Genomic DNA, 20,472 nt, shown 5'->3' on the forward strand with positions numbered 1-20,472 from the left:
GTGATGTTCTTCTAAAGCCATGACATAATTTTCTGGAATTTTCCAAGCTGTTTAAAGTTACAGTCAACTTAGTGTATGTAAACTTCTGACCCACTGGAATTGTGATACCCTGAAATAATCTGTCTGTAAACAATTGTTGGAAAAATGACTTGTCATGCACAAAGTAGATGTCCTAACCGACTTGCCAAAACTATAGTTTTTTAATATGAAATGTGTGGAGTGGTTGAAAAATGTGTTTTAATGACTCCAACCTAACTGTTTGTAAACGTCTGTCTGGCCTGGCCTGGCCTTGTCTTGTCTGGTCTAGTCTTGTCTGGGCTTGTCTGGTCTTGTCCACTGAAAGCGCACGAGGTTCAAGGCACAAGGGCAGGGGGAACGGAATGGGTCGCAGAGACACGCACAGAAGACAGACCTAGCTCATAGGGAAGGGGGGTGGACCCCCGCCACACTGGGTAGCACAGGGCAACACTTTAAGGGGCATTGCGCTAATAATGGCGCTGACTAGGGAAATGTTCCTGCTGTTCTTAGTGCCAGTCTACAACAATGTAGCTAATAATGGCATCTTTATGCTTTCATTAATAAAATAATGATACAAATATTATTTCAAAATGCCGACATTTATTTAGTTATGGATCCATAATGAATTACTATGGGAATAAATATCACTGAATTACAGAAATATCCTCCAAATGTAATTATTGGCTGAGAGTCACGTCATATTTTTCCATTTTGTTTTGGCCTACCGTAGGCAACATGAGTCTCACTGGTGTTGAGTAATGTGCTGTTAAAAGTGGTGTAGGTCTTATTTATTTAAAGAGCATATTGAAGTTAGAAGCAATAGGTTTTGAAGCAATAGCCTACAACTGTTTTAGCACTGTTTCATGCTGCTCTGAGACAAGCTTGGGGACTGGTCTTGATAAATCAATGAGATTTTTATTTTGACTGAATCTCCGTTTGGCTATTGGTTACACTACAATTCAGGTGTAGAAATGTTATGCTCTTAGTGCAACCTTTATTTAACTAGAAAAGTCAGTTAAGAACAAATATTTTTTTACAAGGACCGCCTACTCCTTCCTCCCCATTGGAGAATTGATCCCCGGTCTCCCGCGTGCCCGCATGACATGGGGATTCTGTAGCAAAATAGCCCAGTACTGTAGCCTACCATCACATTGTGCAGCGTTCCATCCTAACGGAAACCCAGAGGGTTTTTTGTTTTTTCTGGGAATAGAAACACCATAATATTAAGCAAATTTAATTAAGCAAAATGTTTTAATCAGTCCCATATACTATATGTTCTTACAAAACATTTTTAAATTCTCTAGTACAGCCACTATTGAAGGCTATCAAATGCTTCTCAAAGATGCCTTCTGGTGGTCAAACTAGCACTAACTAGCATTAATGGTAAGTGGTTGGCACTTAAATAACGTGTCATAGAATTATGCGGCACCATGCATGCTGTGCCGCATTACTCTGCAACTTTTATAGGATGGACCACTGTAACTGGTGTATTTTAACACCAATAAACCCATCCGTTTTAAAAATGAATTTAGTATATATCAGTCTAGCAAACCAGGCAACTAAAAGCAACTTTCTGAACAATGTTTTGGTTCGTTTCTTGCTTGTTACCTGCATTCCAGTTCAATTAATGACCATATTATAGCTGACAACGTCTTGACTTGTATTCGTATTACAGGAAAATAAACTCACAACAGGATCATTATTTGTAATTTAATGGCGAGCTAATTATAGAAAATAGCTTGTGAGTGGGACGAAATAAAAGCAGGGCATTCTACCAGAGAATTTTAGGACATGGACACTGTCTTGTTGTCCTAACGTTATATCCTAATTTGACGAGTGCAGGTCATGTTTTTCTTCACATTACCGTCTCTGGTAAACACACACTATGTCAAATAAATAAAATATATACGTTTATTTGTCACATGCACAGGATACAGAAGGTGTAAACGGACAGTAAAATGGTTACTTGCATAGTGTAGTCTTTTGTTCAGACATGTAGATAGCTAAACAATGAACCATAATCCCAACTCATAATGTTACTACCCTACATGAATCTGCAGGTAGCCAAAACTAACCAACAAGGTTCAATGTTAGCTAGCTAGCTAACATTAGGCTATAACTAGCCATGCAAATGCCTCTGAGATACGAATAATATTACTACACTGATCGTACACGTAACGTTATCTAGCAAGCCAGCTAGCTAACGTTATCTAGCAAGCCAGCTAGCTAACGTTAGCTAGCTAACAGTACTCTTTAACTTGCAATGAAAACAACTTTCTGACAAAATTAGAAACGTATAATATCTGAAAATGTAGCTAGCTAGACTCTTACCTGTGTGCATGGATGAACGCTTCTCTGTCACGGATGCCATGGTTGCCCTTAGTTTAAAGATGTAATCCGGAGACAGGTGTTTTATACAATCGGTTTCTGTGTGTTCTTCTTTGACTCCCTCTGCATATTTGCAATCAAAAACCAGAATTTTCTCCTTAGCTATCATACTCTGCTTCCACTGGACATTCCACTGATTTCAAAACTCAGTCCTCCATAAAGTGGAGTGCATTAGCGACACTTTTGCAGTTCTTCGTGATATCTTTCAAAAAAGCTGTGTTAGAAAGGATTACCTACACATACTGAGAAGTTATAGACAAGTGTGCTACATGGCAGACCAATCCAAACTGAGATAATGTATGGGCATGTCCAGCCCATACATTATCTCAGCCAATCATGGCTAGCGGGAAAGTTCCTGTCTTTTTCCGTGGCTGAACCAACTAGGCTCGTAATTTTACTATTTTATTCGTATTTACAAGTTTGTTATTAAGGCATGAAAATTCACATTTTCCAGAAGACATTTCTGCCAAAAAAACATTTTGATTAAAAAAAATACATGTTTACGTTCAAATGCCTCTCCTGTGAAGTAGTGAGGTGCGACATACACCTAGTTTCCTGAAACGAGACACATTTGTTTAGAGCCAGGGGGTTATATATTAAAAATAAAAGAGAGCTGTGTGAGTGCACATTTGAATGTGTGCATGAACGTATCTAGTATATTGAAACGGTTCGTGTTCATTGGCATGTTAAGAGTGTATGTGGACTATCTGTGTTTCTGACTTGTCCATGATTGACATCCGTCCATGATTGACATCTGTCGTTGTCTCTTCTCTCCACAGGCTGGTAGATGACCGCTGTGTGGTACAGCCCGACACAGGGGACCTTAACAACCCCCCAAAAAAGTTCAGAGGTAAGAGAATGGTATACTCCCCTCTCATTCTACTATAGCAGCTTACGCAGCACCACGTCACCTCAGTAAATCCAGCCTGTTTACACAGTGTTTTCCACTGGAGATGTTTCTTCTTGTATTACACTGCGTTTCTCTGGTGATAGCGCCAGTATCCCTCCCTGTCCACATAGACTTCAAAAAGTGCTGCTCTCTTTGACACTGTGTGTGTGTGTGTGTGTGTGTGTGTCATCTTGTCTATGTTTCCTGCTCAGATGTGATTCTGTGAGAATAGGAACATATTGAGGCTCATGAAGGGAGATATATCTCTGGCTGTTGGGTTATTTCTATCCCCATAACAGGAAGTACAACTGAACTCACAACCTTTAAGTCTCAGGTCAGGGGTCGTTATCACCCATGGAACATTTTTGGCCTACAAAGCTGATGTGCAATGTGAGTGTGTCAGGCTGTGACTGTAGCTTGTGTGTCTTTTTATACAACGGGTGGGTTTAATCCGGAATGCTGATTGGTTAAAACATCATTCCAGCCAGTGTCTATTCCACATGTTACCACCGGCTAAATCTATGATGTTAAAATGCCTAAAAGTATCTAGACATTAATTCACATTTCTGTCAGGGCGAGACTGGCAGGTAGGCAGCATTTCTCAGTCAGTCAAAATCATGAATCAGCTGGCATCGTTTTCTTAGATATATGTGGACTGATTCAGGAAACTAGGCGTATGTCGCAAGTCACAAATTCACAGGAGAGCTGTTTTGAACATCATTTTTTAAAAATCAAAATGCGTTTTTGGCAGAAATGACTTCTCGAACATTTGAACTTTCATATGCTTTAATAACAAACTTTTATGCGATCTGTAAATACGAATTAAGTTGTTAAATTAAGAGCTTAGTTGGTTTAGCCAAAGAAATAGCAGGAACGTTCCCGCTAGCCATAATTGTCCGAGATAATGAGTGGCTGGACATGCTGAGAGATGAGTTTCAGATTGTTCTGCGGTGTGGCATCTTGTGTCTATAAAATTAGCTGCTCGTTATGCGTAGATATTCCTTTCTACTGCATTTTTTTCTAAAGATATAACGTAAGAACTGCAAATATGTTGCTACTGCTCTCAATAACATTGCTGCCCTGAATTTATCAAGCGCTATCGACCAAGGTCAGTGGGAAAAAGTTGTGATGGGCTACTTTCTGGAGGACGATCGTGCCATGCTTGACTCTCTCTGACTGAAAATGAATCGGATGATGAGGAAATCCCTGATTTTAGATAAAACATTTTCATTGAAGAATACATTGTAGAGTCTTCTGATGACGGTGATGGGGAAGAAACGGCGATCAACAGTGTTGTCACGGAAGAAGTTGACCAAGTTTTGAAATCCGTGGAACACAACAGGCCAAACAAACTGCAAACCAAATGGAAATGACACATGACGTCTTATTTAATGAAAGGGGTTGCAGTCTGCCGTGAAGCTTTCATCCATGTATACGGGTAAGAATCTAGCTACAGTTTCAGATATTATACGTTTCTAATTTTGTCAAAGTTTTTTTCATTGCAAGTTAAGGCTTGCTGTTAGCTAGCCAGCTGGAGTTCGATGGCTGGCTTGCTAGCTAACGTTAACATTGCACCTAACTTATTTGGTTAACTTTAGCTATGGCAATTGGTTTGTATTGCTAGTAACGTTCCTTTATGGATTGGGATTATAGTTCATTTTTTAGCTAGCTAACATTAACTTGACTAAACATAAGACCAAGTTAAAACTTGCTTTTAGCTGAGATTAGATTGCTGGCTTGCTAGCTAACATTCATTTATGTTTATGAATTGTGTGTATCGTTAGTGATGTTTTCTCAGAATGCCATTTCACATTGCTAGTTATAGCCTAATGTTAGCGAGCTAACATTGAACCTATTTGGTTACCTTTAGGTATCTGACAATCGGTTTGTATTGCTATCTAAAGCTTGCAGTTAGCTAGCCAGCTGATGTTAGATGGCTAGCTAGCTATCTAACGTTACGTGTAGCGATGTTATCTCAGAATGCCATTTCTCATCTATTGTATAATAATGCTAAAATATTTGTCTTTCAACATCAGTAGAACCAGCCTTACTCTTCTCCACCAGTCATACAAGGAGAATGGTCGAATGCCTTCCATCAAAAAGAGAGCTGGCCCAAGCAAGCAAAGGCAGCAGCGCAGGTATCGACTACATGCACCATTTGTTCACCAACTACAAAGTTGGGGAACTGCGTGGGGACCTGAATTGTGATAACCGCAGTGGCCAAAACCAGAACAAGTTTGTGCTCTGGTATTGTGCCTGGTATGCACAAGCTCCACCAGTCTGGACCTTCACTTCCTGATCACAGGCCACACCATGTTTGCCCCCGACTGGTGCTTCGGGCTCATCAAGCAGTGCTTCAGAAAGACCAAAGTGGACACAGCTAGACAAATTTATCTTTTTGAGAAGATCAGGGAGTTTTGCGACAGAGGCTATGGACATCACATACCCTACAGCAAAGTCGAGGGCAGAACCAAAACAGGCTCTCCGAATATAGATTCCCTTGTTCATGCATGGTTTGGACGAACCAGTCATCAGCAGTATCTGCAGTGCCTCTATTCAAATGACTCTCTCCTAACACATACGCCATACGTTGCTGCTACTATTATTATTATTTTTATCCTGCTGCTCAGCCACTTTACCGCTGATTGTATGCATATAAACAACTCATCTATCACTGATATAATTATTGATCTTGTTCTTGTACATACTGTATTTTATTTTGACACTATTTTTGATATTGCTACTATGCAAGTAACCATTTGTCTGTACCGTTTGCACCTTCTGTAGAGACCCATCCACTTAGCAAGACTTAGCAAAATATCGACATATCAAATTAATATTGATATCTGTGGTCGTAACATGACTTTGTTACATACCACAACAATATCATGTGACTGTATCAAGTGTCCACCACATAAATATATGGTGCATGCATCTGTTTATGTACTGTACATGTGCCCATCACTCAAGTTTCAACTCAGGTTAGAATCCTTAAAGAGAAGGGTGGGGCTGGCTTAAGAGGGTGTGGACAATGCTGAATGGGTGTAGACAAAGGAGAGCTCTCCAGTAGTCACCAAAATATTCAAAAGCCCTTTTTAATCAAAGGTGAGTTTACAAGTGTATCACCCTTCAAATCAATTACTTTCCCATTGTTCCTCAAAAATGCTGTGTATGATATACAATTTTGTAGCTCCGAGTCTCTACTTTTATCCCATGTTAAAAATAAAAAAATAAACATTTACAATTTTGCTACATAGGACCGGATCCAGGTGGTGAGTCAAATATACAAAGGTTTGTGTTACCTTTGTTGTTGCCTAGCTTCTCTGAACAAAAGTGTCCTGACGAGAGAGCACATTTTTCTATGCGCTCTCTCACATTTATCTCATTGTAATTGGGGCATCCAAATAAATTTCACTACAAAACAGTTTATGCAAATGCAGCTACTGCTGTTATTCTGGCTGCACTGTTTGAAGTGACTCATTTGGTTAGCTAGCAAGCAAGGGATAAGAACGTTGCCAGCTAGTATGGCTATGGAACATTTAGAACAAACAACTGGATCATGTCCGTAGGTAAAGAACAAAAAGACTGAATGACTCGCGTCTCTGGCAACCGATAGAACGAATGACTAGCCGGCTTGTGTAGAAACCATAGATTAGTGTCAGGACTATATTTTGTGGAAGGATGAACTAGTATAAATACATTTATCAAAATAATGTTTTTATTGGAAATATTTCAATCATTATTTGAATATGTTGGTAACCCGTTGTATTGGCACCGTTTGCCGGTCCTCGACTTGGTCTTGGTTCTAACACCGATGCCAATATTCTCCCAACACCGGCTTCCTATAGGTCATTATCACTTACATGTACACCACAAAATCTGTCTAATAAAATACAGTATGTTCATCTTTTTAGTCTGGATTTAGTTGGATGTTCCATCTATTTATTTTAGGTTTTAGCATTCGGCTGTGTTAGTGTCTAATTATCACAGAGGAAGTGAGAAAAGTATGATGTAACTCTGCAGTAATCAAAGGATTGTATAAGTAAGTGTCACCCCGTGAGGAGTTAATGAGGATGTTTAAGCATGGCTGTAAGGCATTGAGACTAACAAGCATTCCACTCATACTGGGAGTTAGTTGCTACATTACATGATGTGGTTTAATGCGAGTGGGGCTCTGTCTATCATACGTTGTGACCATTAGCTGCAGTCTAGATATTTGTACTGTATTTATAACCCATAAAGCTTGGGTCTCCTCAGAGTACACTGAATGACAATTGTGTCTTTGATGTCCCAGAGAAGTTCTCTGAATTTATCTCCTCCTAGGAGACTGTTACCAACAGCTTCTGTCTATCTGTCTGTACAGTAATGTGTGTGTGTGTGGAGTCAAGTTATCTTTGTGCATGCTTGTGTCTGTGTGTGCACTCCCACTAAGTGGACAAAGTGGCCATGGTAACCCCTCCTACATGGACTCATTTACTGGTGGTGATGACATGTGTTGGTGACACTTGTTATCATGAGAGGGCGGGAGGGAGAGAGAGACCAAACAACACAAAGAGTTATCTATCCAAACCTGAATGTATAGGTAAGCCACTTCTTCAATCTTTATGGCCCTATAAGAAATAACAAACAGCAACAACATATACATGATCAAATACAAATCTTAGAATCAACTATTAAAGACTACCAGAACCCACTGGACTCTCCAATTACATTGAATGAAATACAGGACAAAATACAAACCCTCCAACCCCAAAAGGACTGTGGTGTTGATGGTATCCTCCATGAAATTATAAAATATACAGACCACAAATTCCAATTGGCAATACTTAAACTCTTAAACATCATCCTTAGCTCTGGCATCTTCCACAATATTTGGAACCAAGGGCTAGTAACCCCAATCCACAAAAGTGGAGACAAATTTGACCCCAATAACTACCGTGGGTTATGCTTCAACAACAACCGTGGGAAAATCCTCTGCATTATTATTATTATTATTATTAACAGCAGACTCGTACATTTCCTTTGTGAAAACAATGTACTGAGCAAATGTCAAATTGGCTTTTTACCAAATTACCCTACGACAGATCATGTATTCACCCTGCACACCCTGAACAAAGGCAACGTCTTCTCATGCTTTGTTGATTTAAAAAAAGCTTTTGACTCCTTTTGGCATGAGGGTCTGCTATACAAATGGATGGAAAGTGGTGTTGGGGGGAAAACATACAACATTATAAAATCCATGTACACAAACAAGTGTGCAGTTAAAATTGGCAACAAACACACATTTCTTTCCACAGGGCCGTGGGGTGAGACGGGGATGCAGCTTAAGCCCCACCTCTTCAACATACAGTTGAAGTTGGAAGTTTACATACACTTAGGTTGGAGTCATTACAACTCGTTTTTCAACCACTCCACAAATTTCTTGTTAACAAACTATAGTTTTGGCAAGTCGGTTAGGACATCTACTTTGTGCATGACACAAGTAATTTTTTCAACAATTGTTTACAGACAGATTATTTCACTTCTAATTCACTGTATCACAATTAGAGGTCCACCGATTTAAATAGGGCCGATATCAAGTTTTCATAACAATCTGCATTTTTGGATACGTTTATGTCCGATTACATTGCACTCCATGAGGAGAATGCGTGGCAGGCTTGACTACCTGTTACGCGAGTGCAGCAAGGAGCCAAGTTAAGTTGCTAGTTAGCATTAAATTTATCTTATAAAAAAACAATCAATCTTAACATAATCACCAGTTAACTACACATGGTTGATGATATTACTAGTTTATCTAGCTTGTCCTGCGTTGCATATAATCGATGCGGTGCCTGTTAATTTATCATCGAATCACAGCCTACTTCGCCAAACGGTGATGATTTAACAAGCGCATTCGCAAAAAAAGCACTGTCGTTGCACCAATGTGTATCTAACCATAAACATCAATGCCTTTCTTAAAATCAATACAGTATATATTTTTAAACCTGCATATTTAGTTTAATATTGCCTGCTAACATGAATTTCTTTTAACTAGGGAAATTGTGTCACTTCTCTTGCGTTCTGTGCAAACAGTGCCAAGGTATATGCAGCAGTTTGGGCTGCCTGTCTCGTTGTGAACTGTGTGAACCATTTCTTCCTAACAAAGACCGTAATTTATTTGCCAGAATTGTACATAATTATGACATAACATTGAAAGTTGTGCAATGTAACAGCAATATTTAGACTTAGGGATGCCACCTGTTAGATAAAATACGGATCGGTTCTGTGTTTCACTGAAAGAATAAACGTTTTGTTTTCAAAATGATAGTTTCCAGATTTGACAATATTAATGACCTAAGGCTCGTATTTCTTTGTGTTTATTATATTTGAATTAAGTCTATGATTTGATAGAGCAGTCTGACTGAGCTGTGGTAGGAAGCAGCAGGCTCATAAGCATTCATTCAAACAGCACATTCCTGCATTTGCCAGCAGCTCTTCGCTGAGCTTCAAACATTGCGCTGTTTATGACTATCAACTCCCGAGATTAGATTGGCATTCTATAGTGCCTGTAAGAACATCAAAAGGTATATGAAATACAAATGGTATAGAGAAAAATAGTCCTATAATTCCTATAATAACTACAATCTAAAACTTCTTACCTGGGAATATTGAAGACTCATGTTAAAAGGAACCACCACCTTTCATATGTTCTGAGCAAGGAACTTAAACGTTAGCTTTTTCACATGGCAAATATTGCACTTCTCCGACAGTTTCTTTTTGCATTAATTTAAACCAAATCGAACATGTTTCATTATTTATTTGAGACTAAATTGATTATATTAAGTTAAAATAAGTGTTCATTCAGTATTTTTGTAATTGTCATTATTACAAATATATATATATATATGGGCCGATTTTAATCGGTATCGTCTTTTTTTTGGTCCTCAAATAATCGATATCGTCGTTGAAAAATCATAATCGGTTGACCTCTCACAATTCCAGTGGGTCAGAAGTTTACATACACTAAGTTGACTGTGCCTTTTAAACAGCTTGGAAAATTCCAGAAAATTATGTCATGGCTTTAGAAGTTTCTGATAGGCTAATTGACATAATTTGAGCCATTTGGAGGTGTACCTGTGAATACATTTCAAGGCATACCTTCAAACTCAGTGCCTCTTTGCTTGACTTCATGGGAAAATCTAAAGAAATTGTAGACCTCCACAAGTCTGGTTCATCCTTGGGAGCAATTTCCAAATGCCTGAAGGTACCACGTTCATCTGTACAAACAATAGCACACAAGTATAAACACCATGGAACCATGCAGCCATCATACCGCTCAGGAAGGAGATGCGTTCTGTCTCCTAGAGATGAATGTACTTTGGTGCAAAAAGTGCAAATCAATCCCAGAATAACAGCAAAGGACCTTGTGAACATGCTGGAGGAAACGGGTACAAAGGTATCTATATCCACAGTAAAGCGAGTCCTATATCGACCTAATCTGAATGGCTGCTCAGCAAGGAAGAAGCCACTGCTCCAAAACCGACATAAAAAGCCAGACCACGGTTTGCAACTGCACATGGGGACAAAGCTCATACTTTTTGGAGAAAGTACCTCTGGTCTGATGAAACAAAAATAGAACTGTTTGGCCATAATGACCATTGTTATGTTTTGAGGAAAAAGAGGGAGGCTTGCAAGCTGAAGAACACCGTCCCAACCGTGAAGCACGGGGGTGGCAGCGTCATGTTGTGGGGGTGCTTTGCTGTAGGAGGGACTGGTGCACTTCACAAAATAGATGGCATCGTGAGGGAGGAAAATTGTGTATATTTTGAAACAATATCTCAAGACATCAGTCTTAACGTTTGGTCGCAAATGGGTCTTCCAAATGGACAATGACCCCAAGCATAGTTCCAAAATGGCTTAAGGTCAACAATGTCAAGGTGTTGGAGTGGCCATCACAAAGCCCAGACCTCAATCAAATAGAACATTTGTGGGCAGAACTGAAAAAGTGTGTGACCAAGGAGGCCTACAAACGTGACTCATTTACACAAGCTCTGTCAAGAGGAATGGGCCAAAAGTCACCCAACTTAATTGTGGGAAGCTTGTGGAAGGCTACCCAAAATGTTTGCCCCAAGTTAAACAATTTAAAGGCAATGCTACCAAATACTAATTGAGTGTACGTAAACTTTTGACCCACTGGGAATGTGATGAAAGAAATAAAAGCTGAACTCATTCTCTCTACAATTTTTCTGACATTTCACATTCTTATAATAAAGTGGTGATCCTAACTGACCTAAAACAGGGAATTTTTACAAAGATTGAATGTCAGGAATTGTGAAAAATGAGTATGTAAACATCCGACTTCAACTGTATTTCAACGAATTGGCGATGGCACTAGAACAGTCTGCAGCACCCAGCCTCACCCTAGAATCTGAAGTCAAATGTCGACTGTTTGCTGATTATCTGGTTCTTCTGTCCCCAACCAAGGAGGGCCAACAGCAACACCTATATCTTCTGCACAGATCTGTCAGACCTGGGCCCTGACAGTAAATCTCAGTAAGACAAAAATACTGGTGTTCCAAAAAAGGTACAGTTGCCAGGACCACAAATACAAATTCCATCTAGACACCGTTGCCCTAGATCACACAAGCGATACATACCTCGGCCTAAACATCTGCGCCACATGTAACTTGCACAAAGGGCCTTCTATGCCATCAAAAGGAACACAAAATTCGACATAACGATTAGGATCTGGCTAAAAATCCTTGAATCAGTTATAGAACCCATTGCCCTTTATGGTTGTGAGGTCTGTGGTCCGCTCACCAACCAAGAATTCACAAAATGGGACAAACACCATATTGAGAATCTGCATGCAGAATTCTGCAAAAAATATCCCCTGTGTACAACGTAAAACACCAAATGCATGCAGAACAGAATTAGGCCGATACCCGCTAATGATCAAAATAGTGAAAAGAGATGTTAAATTCTACTATTCCATCTAAAAGGAAGCGATTCCTGAACCTCACATAACAAAGCCATCACATACAGAGAGATGAACCTGTAGAAGAGTCCCCTAAGCAAGCTGGTCCTGGGGCTCTGTTCATAAACACAAACAGACCCCACAGAGCCCCAGGACAGCAACACGATTAGATCCAACCAAATCATGAGAACAAAAAGATAATTACTCAACACATTGGAAAGAATTAATTTAAAAAACTGATCAAACTAGAATGCTATTTGGCCCAAAACCGAGAGTAAACAATGGCAGAATACCTGACCACTGTGACTGACCCAAACTTAAGGAAAGCTTTGACTATATACAGACTCAGTGAGCATAGCCTTGCTATTGAGAAAGGCCGCCATAGGCAGACCTGGCTCTCGAGAAGACTGGCTATGTGCACACTGCCCACAAAATTAGGTGTAAACTGAGCTGCACTTCTTAACCTCCTGCCAAATGTATGTCCATAGACACATATTTCCCTCATATTACAGACACACAAAGAATTTGAAAACAAATCCAATTCTGATAAACTCCCATATTTACTGGGTGAAATACCAGTGTGCCATCACAGCAGCAAGATTTGTGACCTGTTGCCACAAGAAAAGGGCAACCAGTGAAGAACAAACACCATTGTAAATACAACCCATATTTATGTTTATTCATTGTCCCTTTCCCTATTTGCACATAATATAACATTTGAAATGTCTTTTATTCTTTTGGAACTTTTGTTAGTGTAATGTTTACTGTTAATTTGTATTTATTTCACTTTTGTTCATTATATACTTCACTTGCTTTGGAAATGTTAACATATGTTTCCCATGCCAATAAAGCCCTTAAATTTAAATTGAATTTAGAGGCAGAGAGAGGGGCGTTGTCATGCTCCTGTGATGGCTGTGGGCTATAGTGGCTCCCTCCCCCCTTTTTGAATAGGATTTGTTGAAAGACTGTAGCCCAATTCCATTTCTCCTCTCTTCTTTATGAAACACATTTGCTCACTTACCCTTACAGATTGGAAAGCATTATATTACTGTTTTTTTTTTTTATGTTTTTTTTTTACACCAATCCAATGTTTGCCAATCCTTGAGGGTGAGGGAATGTGTGCACTCACTCCAGGAAGATTTGGGCTTGTGTGTCATGTAAGTCTTCAACCAGTGCTGTGACCTGATGTAGCCTCTATTCCAACAGTCAGTGCATTGTTGTTGAACAATAACATATGCTAGCCAGGAGGGATGTAGCCTTTTTGGGGTCACAGATGTAGCCTACTGTGACCCCAAAAACAGATTAATTTATTATACTGTCATTTCCATTCTGTTTTATGGGTTTATTATTTGTTTTTTTCAGATGTTAAAATTAATAAGAAATGGTCTCTTCCTATTGTTTTTAACATTAGCCAAATACCTAAAACCGCTGTATACCCTCTGTGGGAGATACTGTACTTCCTTTTCTCTCCCCAAACTTCGGGTTGGGAAGTGCTTATTTAAGACTTCCTTGGGGAGGTATCGTGTGTCTGCCGGATGGCCTCCGGTGTAGGATGGTGTTACCATGAGACAGACACGGATCTTAGGTCAGTTTCACATTTCCCCTCCTTAATGGTTATGGTTAGGATTTGAAGAGGGTGAGCTGATCCTAGATTTCTGCTGAAGGGGAACTTCTGCACTGTCCACTTCTGTGTCATTTTTTGGAGAGTTCTTCCTCAGAGAAAATAATAGTAAAAGGTAAATACTGTGTTGTGAGGGATGCAGTGTTGTTGCTCTGAGAGACGGTGGATATAATCCTCCTTACTTTAGCCTGCTGCTGGATGAGGGCCAGACTAGCCCTGGCCACCAGGCCTAACTGCCGAGGTATGCATACCATTTCCTCCCAATGTAAGCAGAAGCACTTTATACACACTCCCTCACCTAAGCACATATGCACACACACATTCACGCACGCACACACATACGTAGGCAAACACATGCACACATCTGCAAGCATGGAGCACGCACACAGTTAGAGACACACAGACTAATGTGTGCAAGGGCATTCATTTGACACACACTCATGCACTTACACAAACTTACACCCATGTCATACATTATGCCCATGTCGCTGCAGTTCAGCAAACCATACACACTCTGGTGCTGAAACGGCTGGGCTACTACATCTCAAAGTGACCATGTTAGAACTCCTATTCCTCCTCTTCCATAACTGCTAAGAAGCCAGGCGTGATTGCAGGGTTGTGTGTTTTGGAACAAATAAGGTGTGGGGTTGTTGTGTTGACAGATGTATCTTTATTCCGTTTAAGTTGCAGACTAAACTACATTCCATCATGTGACAAACCCATCTCATACTGTTCAGTTTTCCTTTATTCAGTGAATGGTCTGTGCTGTGTAGACCTAGGTCTGTAGTAGTTCAAAATGTTGTTGTTGCCTGAGATGACCCATCCATTCCTCTCGTGAACACAGTTATAATGTCCACCTTTGTTGCAGTATATTAAGCTAGCTCCGTTCCACAATGATCTCTCTCAAAACTCTCATTTTCCGTCTTCTCAGGAGAAACGTGTTCTCTAAATCAGGACCGACTCTGTTTCTAAGGTAATTGACAATGAACAAGATTAGAACCTTTTTGTTCCACCTAAAATACCAGAGAAGGGCCAGAGAAAAAAAGTTAGTTTGTGCCATTTAAAATTTTTATTGGTGAACAACAATGTGAGAGCATGTGGAAGACATTAGTGGGATCAGTGTCCGTGGCTGGTTTTGTCTGTTTCACTCTCCTCCCTTCATCCTGCTTTCTTCCTCGTCACATTTACATGGATGTGTACTAGGTGATTAAGCAGCTCTTCACAGGCTCAAACCAGACGTTTAGAATACAGGGCCTAGTTACCAGGTGTGTTGTGGTAATGTCTTCAGCATATGATTTTCACCTGGCAGTGAGGTAAAGGAGAGGTTAGGCAAGGGAAGGAAGCCATTGAATAGCTTCGAGACTCATCCATTGCCTGGGAATAAAACAAATATGTATACCGCCTAACCCTAGTATACATATTAGTTGTTACTATGGCACAATAGGGTAAATCCATTTGAATTTAATCACTTTTTGACCGCACCCTTTTTGATTTGAACAAAACCTTCCATACATATTTTCCCACTGTAGTACTGCTCAGAAAGTGACTTTCTGGTCCTGAATGCCATAACATTCAAGCGATAAAGGTGACATTTAATCAAAGTCTACTAGAGGACAATTTATTTTTAACTAAGACAAAATAATTTATAACTGAAATTTTCCAGTACAATATACAGTGCATTTGGAAAGTATTCTGACCCCTTGACTTTGCTCACATTTGGTTACGTTACAGCCTCATTCTAAAATTGATTAAATTGTTTTTCCCCCCTCATCAATCTACACCCAATACCTCATGATAAAAAAGTAAATACAGGTTTCTTGAAATGTTTGTAAATATATTAAAAATACAAAACTGATATCACATTTACATAAGTATTCTGACCCTTTAATCAGTGCTTTGTTGAAGCACCTTTGGCAGCGATTACAGCCTTGAGTCTTTTTGGGTATGACGCCACAAGCTTGGCACACCTGTATTTGGGGAGTTTCTCCCAATATTCTCTGCAGATCCTATCAAGCTTTCTAAGCTTGAATGGGGAGTGTCTCTGCACAGCTATTTTCAGGTCTCTCCAAGGATGTTTGATCAGGTTCAAGTCTGGGCTCTGGCTGGGCTACTCAAGGACATGAACCCTTTCGCACGTGTGATCATTCTACAGTGATTAGAACGCTTATTTAAAATGCTTATTTAGAACGGGCAGTTTTCAAATGACGCAACAATCATCAATTGAGCTGGCTACACTTTTTTTCAGAAACTATTTACACAAACACAGTCTAAAATTAAGTCCAGAATGTGAGCAGTTTATATCATCCAAATGGAAAAATGTAGGCTACATTTGTCCTAGCACTAACTGAGGAAAGATTGACACAACACAAGCGGTCATATTTTCTAACTCTCGGTTGACATAAACTACAATATGAATTAGCTAATAGCAATTACTATGTATAATTAATCAACTCATGGGTGAGCTCACCATTGATCGAAATAATTGAGTAAAACACTTTCTAGAAATCGAAAGTAATCCGACAATGATTAGTTTCAGCGTGCAGCCATGCTTTTTTTCCTCACAGAAACCAAAGATAATAAGAGAAGACAAGATGAGTTTGGTCTGTTTATAGTATGCATGTTGAAGGGATGTGTCGTCTACCATCGTTCACATCCCACCATTCACTTCCTGAAGTTCTCAAAAAATTAGTGAACCCTTACTCACCTCAATTTGTTATAGCATCTTTGGTCCGACAGACGATCACGTGAAACCCAGAATGCATTGTATGTCAACAAACATGGCTCCACACATAGCTGGAATTAGCTTAGCTCATAATAATCAGTACAACCTTCAAAAAAGTATTTTACACACATACAGTTGTGGCCAAAAGTTTTGAGAATGACACAAATATTAATTTTCAGAAAGTCTGCTGCTTCAGTTTGTATGATGGCAATTTGCATATACTCCAGAATGTTATGAAGAGTGATCAGATGAATTGCAGTTAATTTCTAAATCCCTCTTTGCCATGCAAATGAACTGAATCCCCCAAAATCATTTCCACTGCATTTCAGCCCTGCCACAAAAGGACCAGCTGACATGTCAGTGATTCTCTCTAACACAGGTGTGAATGTTGACGAGGCTGGAGATCACTCTGTCATGCTGATTGAGTTCGAATAACAGACTGGAAGCTTCAAAAGGAGGGTGGTGCTTGGAATCATTGTTCTTCCTCTGTCAATCATGGTTACCTGCAAGGAAACATATGCCGTCATCATTGCTTTGCACAAAAAGGGCTTCACAGGCAAGGATATTGCTTCCAGTAAGATTGCAACTAAATCAACCATTTATCAGATCATCAAGAATTTCAAGGAGAGTGGTTCAAATGTTGTGAAGAAGGCTTCAGGGCGCCCAAGAAAGTCCACCAAGCGCCAGGACCGTCTCCTAAAGTTGATTCAGCTGCGGGATCGGAGCACCACCAGTACAGAGCTTGCTCAGGAATGGCAGCAGGCAGGTGAGAGTGCATCTGCATGCACAGTGAGGCGAAGACTTTTGGAGGATGGCCTGGTGTCAAGAAGGGCAGAAAAGAAGCCACTTCTCTCCAGGAAAAACATCAGGGACAGACTGATGTTCTGCACAAGGTACAGGGATTGGACTGCTGAGGACTGGGGTAAAGTCATTTTCTCTGATGATTCCCCTTTCCGATTGTTTGGAACATCTGGAAAAAAAAAGCTTGTCCGGAGAAGAACAACTTGAGCGCTACCATCAGTCCTGTGTCATGCCAACAGTAAAGCATCCAGAGACCATTCATGTGTGCGGTTGTTCTCAGCCAAGGGAGTTGGCCCATTCAGAATTTTGCCTAAGCACATAGCCAATAATAAAGAATGGTACCAACACATCCTCCGAGAGCAACTTCTCCCAACCATCCAGGGACAGTTTGGTGACGAACAATGCCTTTTCCAGCATGATGGAGCACCTTGCCATAAGGCAAAAGTAATAACTAAGTGGCTCATCGGTCAGGATGTGGCCCAGAAGTTAATTGACAGCATGCCAGGATGGATTGCAGAGGTCTTGAAATAGAAGGGTCAACACTGCAAATATTGACTCTTTGCATCAACTTCATGTAATTGTCAATAAAAGCCTTTGACACTTAGGAAATGCTTGTAATTATACTTCAGTATTCCATAGTAACATCATACAAAAATATCTAAAGACACTGAAGCAGCAGACTTTGTGGAAATATTTGTGTACAGTTGTGGCCAAAAGTTTTGAGAATGACAATGTGCCCATTACAATCTATGCAAGAATCAGAATGCATGATTTATCACCGGAAATTGAAAAAGGTGAATAAAACAGTAAGTATATCAATTACCACAAAACATTTTCGGATAGTGATTTATTGATACAAATGGTGCACGCAGGCAGTCAATCACGTAACCTCTCACTCCCACTCTGCGCCATTCAGTGTTGTTGGTTATGTATGTAGCTAGTGAGCTAAGCTGTAGCATTAGCAATGTCTTTCAAAAGGAGACAACTCACAAATGCAGAAATTCTGGAGATGTAAAAAATGTATGACAATGAGTCAGTCAATGAGTCAATCAGATTCTGACAGTGAGGAGCTGCCCCCCAGTCATTGAGAACCCTGAATCTGACGACCCCTTGTCCACTGACAAAGTCCTAGTCCCCTTTGAAGGTGGTGATGGAGGCAGACTGACAGTGGATGAAGTACAGGAGTTCTGTGGTAGCTGGAAGGCTGCCAGCCATTTCACCCCTCCTGGCCCTGCTGTTTGCTTTGATGAGTCTCAGTCTGGAGTGCAACTGCCCTTGCCATTTCCATCTGAGGCAGAGCGCTTTAAGTTGTTTCTGACAGAGGAGCTGGTGGGAGACATAGCAGAGACCAATCGCTATGCCTTGGCGCTACAGGAGAAGAGAGAGCCAGGAGTGGGGGGGACAACCACAATTAGTGAAATGTATACCTTCCTGGTGAAAGTCCTTCTCATGGGGATAGTAAAGAAGAACTCCCTAAGGATCTGTGCTACAGTGTTCTCTATGTTTGCAACTCCCTCCTTTGCAACTCCCTCCTTTGCCACCCTCTTTTCCCAAGACGGCTTCCTAGTTCTGCTCCGATGACTGCATTTCATCAACAATGCTACTGCCATCCTAAATGACCCGTTATACAAAATAAGAAATGTCAACAGCTGGCAGTAAAGTGGCATGACAAACGAGACGTACATGTCGTCTCCACTGTCCATACAGCAACCATGTCAGCCACAGGGAAGGTGGACCACCTGACGGGAGAGGGAGAAATCAAACCAGACTGTGTGCTTGACTATAACCTCAAAATGGGGGCAGTGGATAAGGCGGACATCATAAACAGCTTTGTGGAATGCACTCAGAAAACGACTAAGTGGTATAAGAAGATATCTCTCAAGGGTATCTTCAAAATACAACAAGCCAATACTTCAAACGCAATTAGCATTGTTTTACAGAGCCAATAGAATAATGTACCTAGCTACATAAGCACGATTGAATATAACACCACCATAAAGGTTATGAAATGAGTAACGTTACCTTTTGTGTCCGCGGTTATAAGGAATATACACAAATATATTATGCTCCATACACACAGTGAGCTACAGTAGAAACGGTATAACACGACATACAGAAACTATTTATAACGTAATAAGGCACTTACTTTGAAAGAAAGGCAGTCTGGATTTGAACATGGGTGTCTGTAATGACGCCTCTAGCACTGAGATGCTGTGCCTTAGGAGTCATAAGGCCAGGGTAGCTTCAAAATACAATACATGCTGATACTTCTCTGATGCAATTAACATTGTTTTCCAGAGCTAATAGAAGACTGTAGCTAGCAACCTAAGCATTGAGAATAACACCATAAAGGTTATGAAATAAGTAACGTTACCTCGTGTGTCCACGGTTATAAGGAATATACGCAAAAATATTATGCTACAGTAGAAACGACAGAACACGACATGCAGAAACGAATATAACGTGATAAGGCACTTACTTTGATAGAAACACACACATTTCCAAAGTTATTATTGGTAACGAAAACAACTTTGACTGCGATGCAGATGAACAAATGTCTGCAGACTTGAACTGCACAAACAATTGGGAAGTGTTTGGGGAATTTTGTCTAGGGCAGAAATGTCCCAAAAATTAATTGGTCCACAAAAGTAAAAATGACTACTTTTATGTGAATGAATGAGGCGGAACACACCTCAATTCAAACTTTTCTTAGAAAATAAAAATGCCCAGTCAGTGGTGGCAGAAACATTATGTACAAAACAAGTTACAAATAACAAATAAAAACGCAAAATTGGTTTGGGGATCATAAAATGCCAGCCATCCTCTCTGGCGCCATTCTTGTTGATGACGATTACTGTAAGAATTCTTTCCAAATAATTCCAAATATTGAAAATTAACAAATCAGGAATATGATTGTGGTCAGATTTGCCAAATGGAGGGCAAGGGAGAGCTTTGTATGAGTCTCTGTGTGTGGAGCAAAGGTGGTCCAGAGTTTTTTATTTTTTCATTATTCATTTTTTCCGTCCAGCTCCCTCCAAAGATTTTCTATTGGGTTCAGATCTCGAGACTGGCTAGGC

The 20,472-nt window shown here is 40.1% G+C and overlaps 1 protein-coding gene across 5 annotated transcripts in view; it reads left to right on the forward strand.

Moving 5' to 3' along the window:
- LOC115143109 (inositol 1,4,5-trisphosphate receptor type 1) overlaps nt 1-20,472 on the forward strand; it is a 169,181-nt gene that overhangs the window by 21,092 nt on the left and 127,617 nt on the right. For all 5 annotated transcript variants that reach the window (XM_029683196.2, XM_029683197.2, XM_029683198.2 and 2 more), the window contains exon 3: nt 3,186-3,256. In XM_029683196.2, coding sequence (XP_029539056.1) covers nt 3,186-3,256 — 71 coding nt within the window. The remainder of the gene's footprint in view (nt 1-3,185; nt 3,257-20,472) is intronic.

This window comes from Oncorhynchus nerka, linkage group LG15, assembly GCF_034236695.1.
Source record: "Oncorhynchus nerka isolate Pitt River linkage group LG15, Oner_Uvic_2.0, whole genome shotgun sequence".
Taxonomy (NCBI): domain Eukaryota; kingdom Metazoa; phylum Chordata; class Actinopteri; order Salmoniformes; family Salmonidae; genus Oncorhynchus; species Oncorhynchus nerka.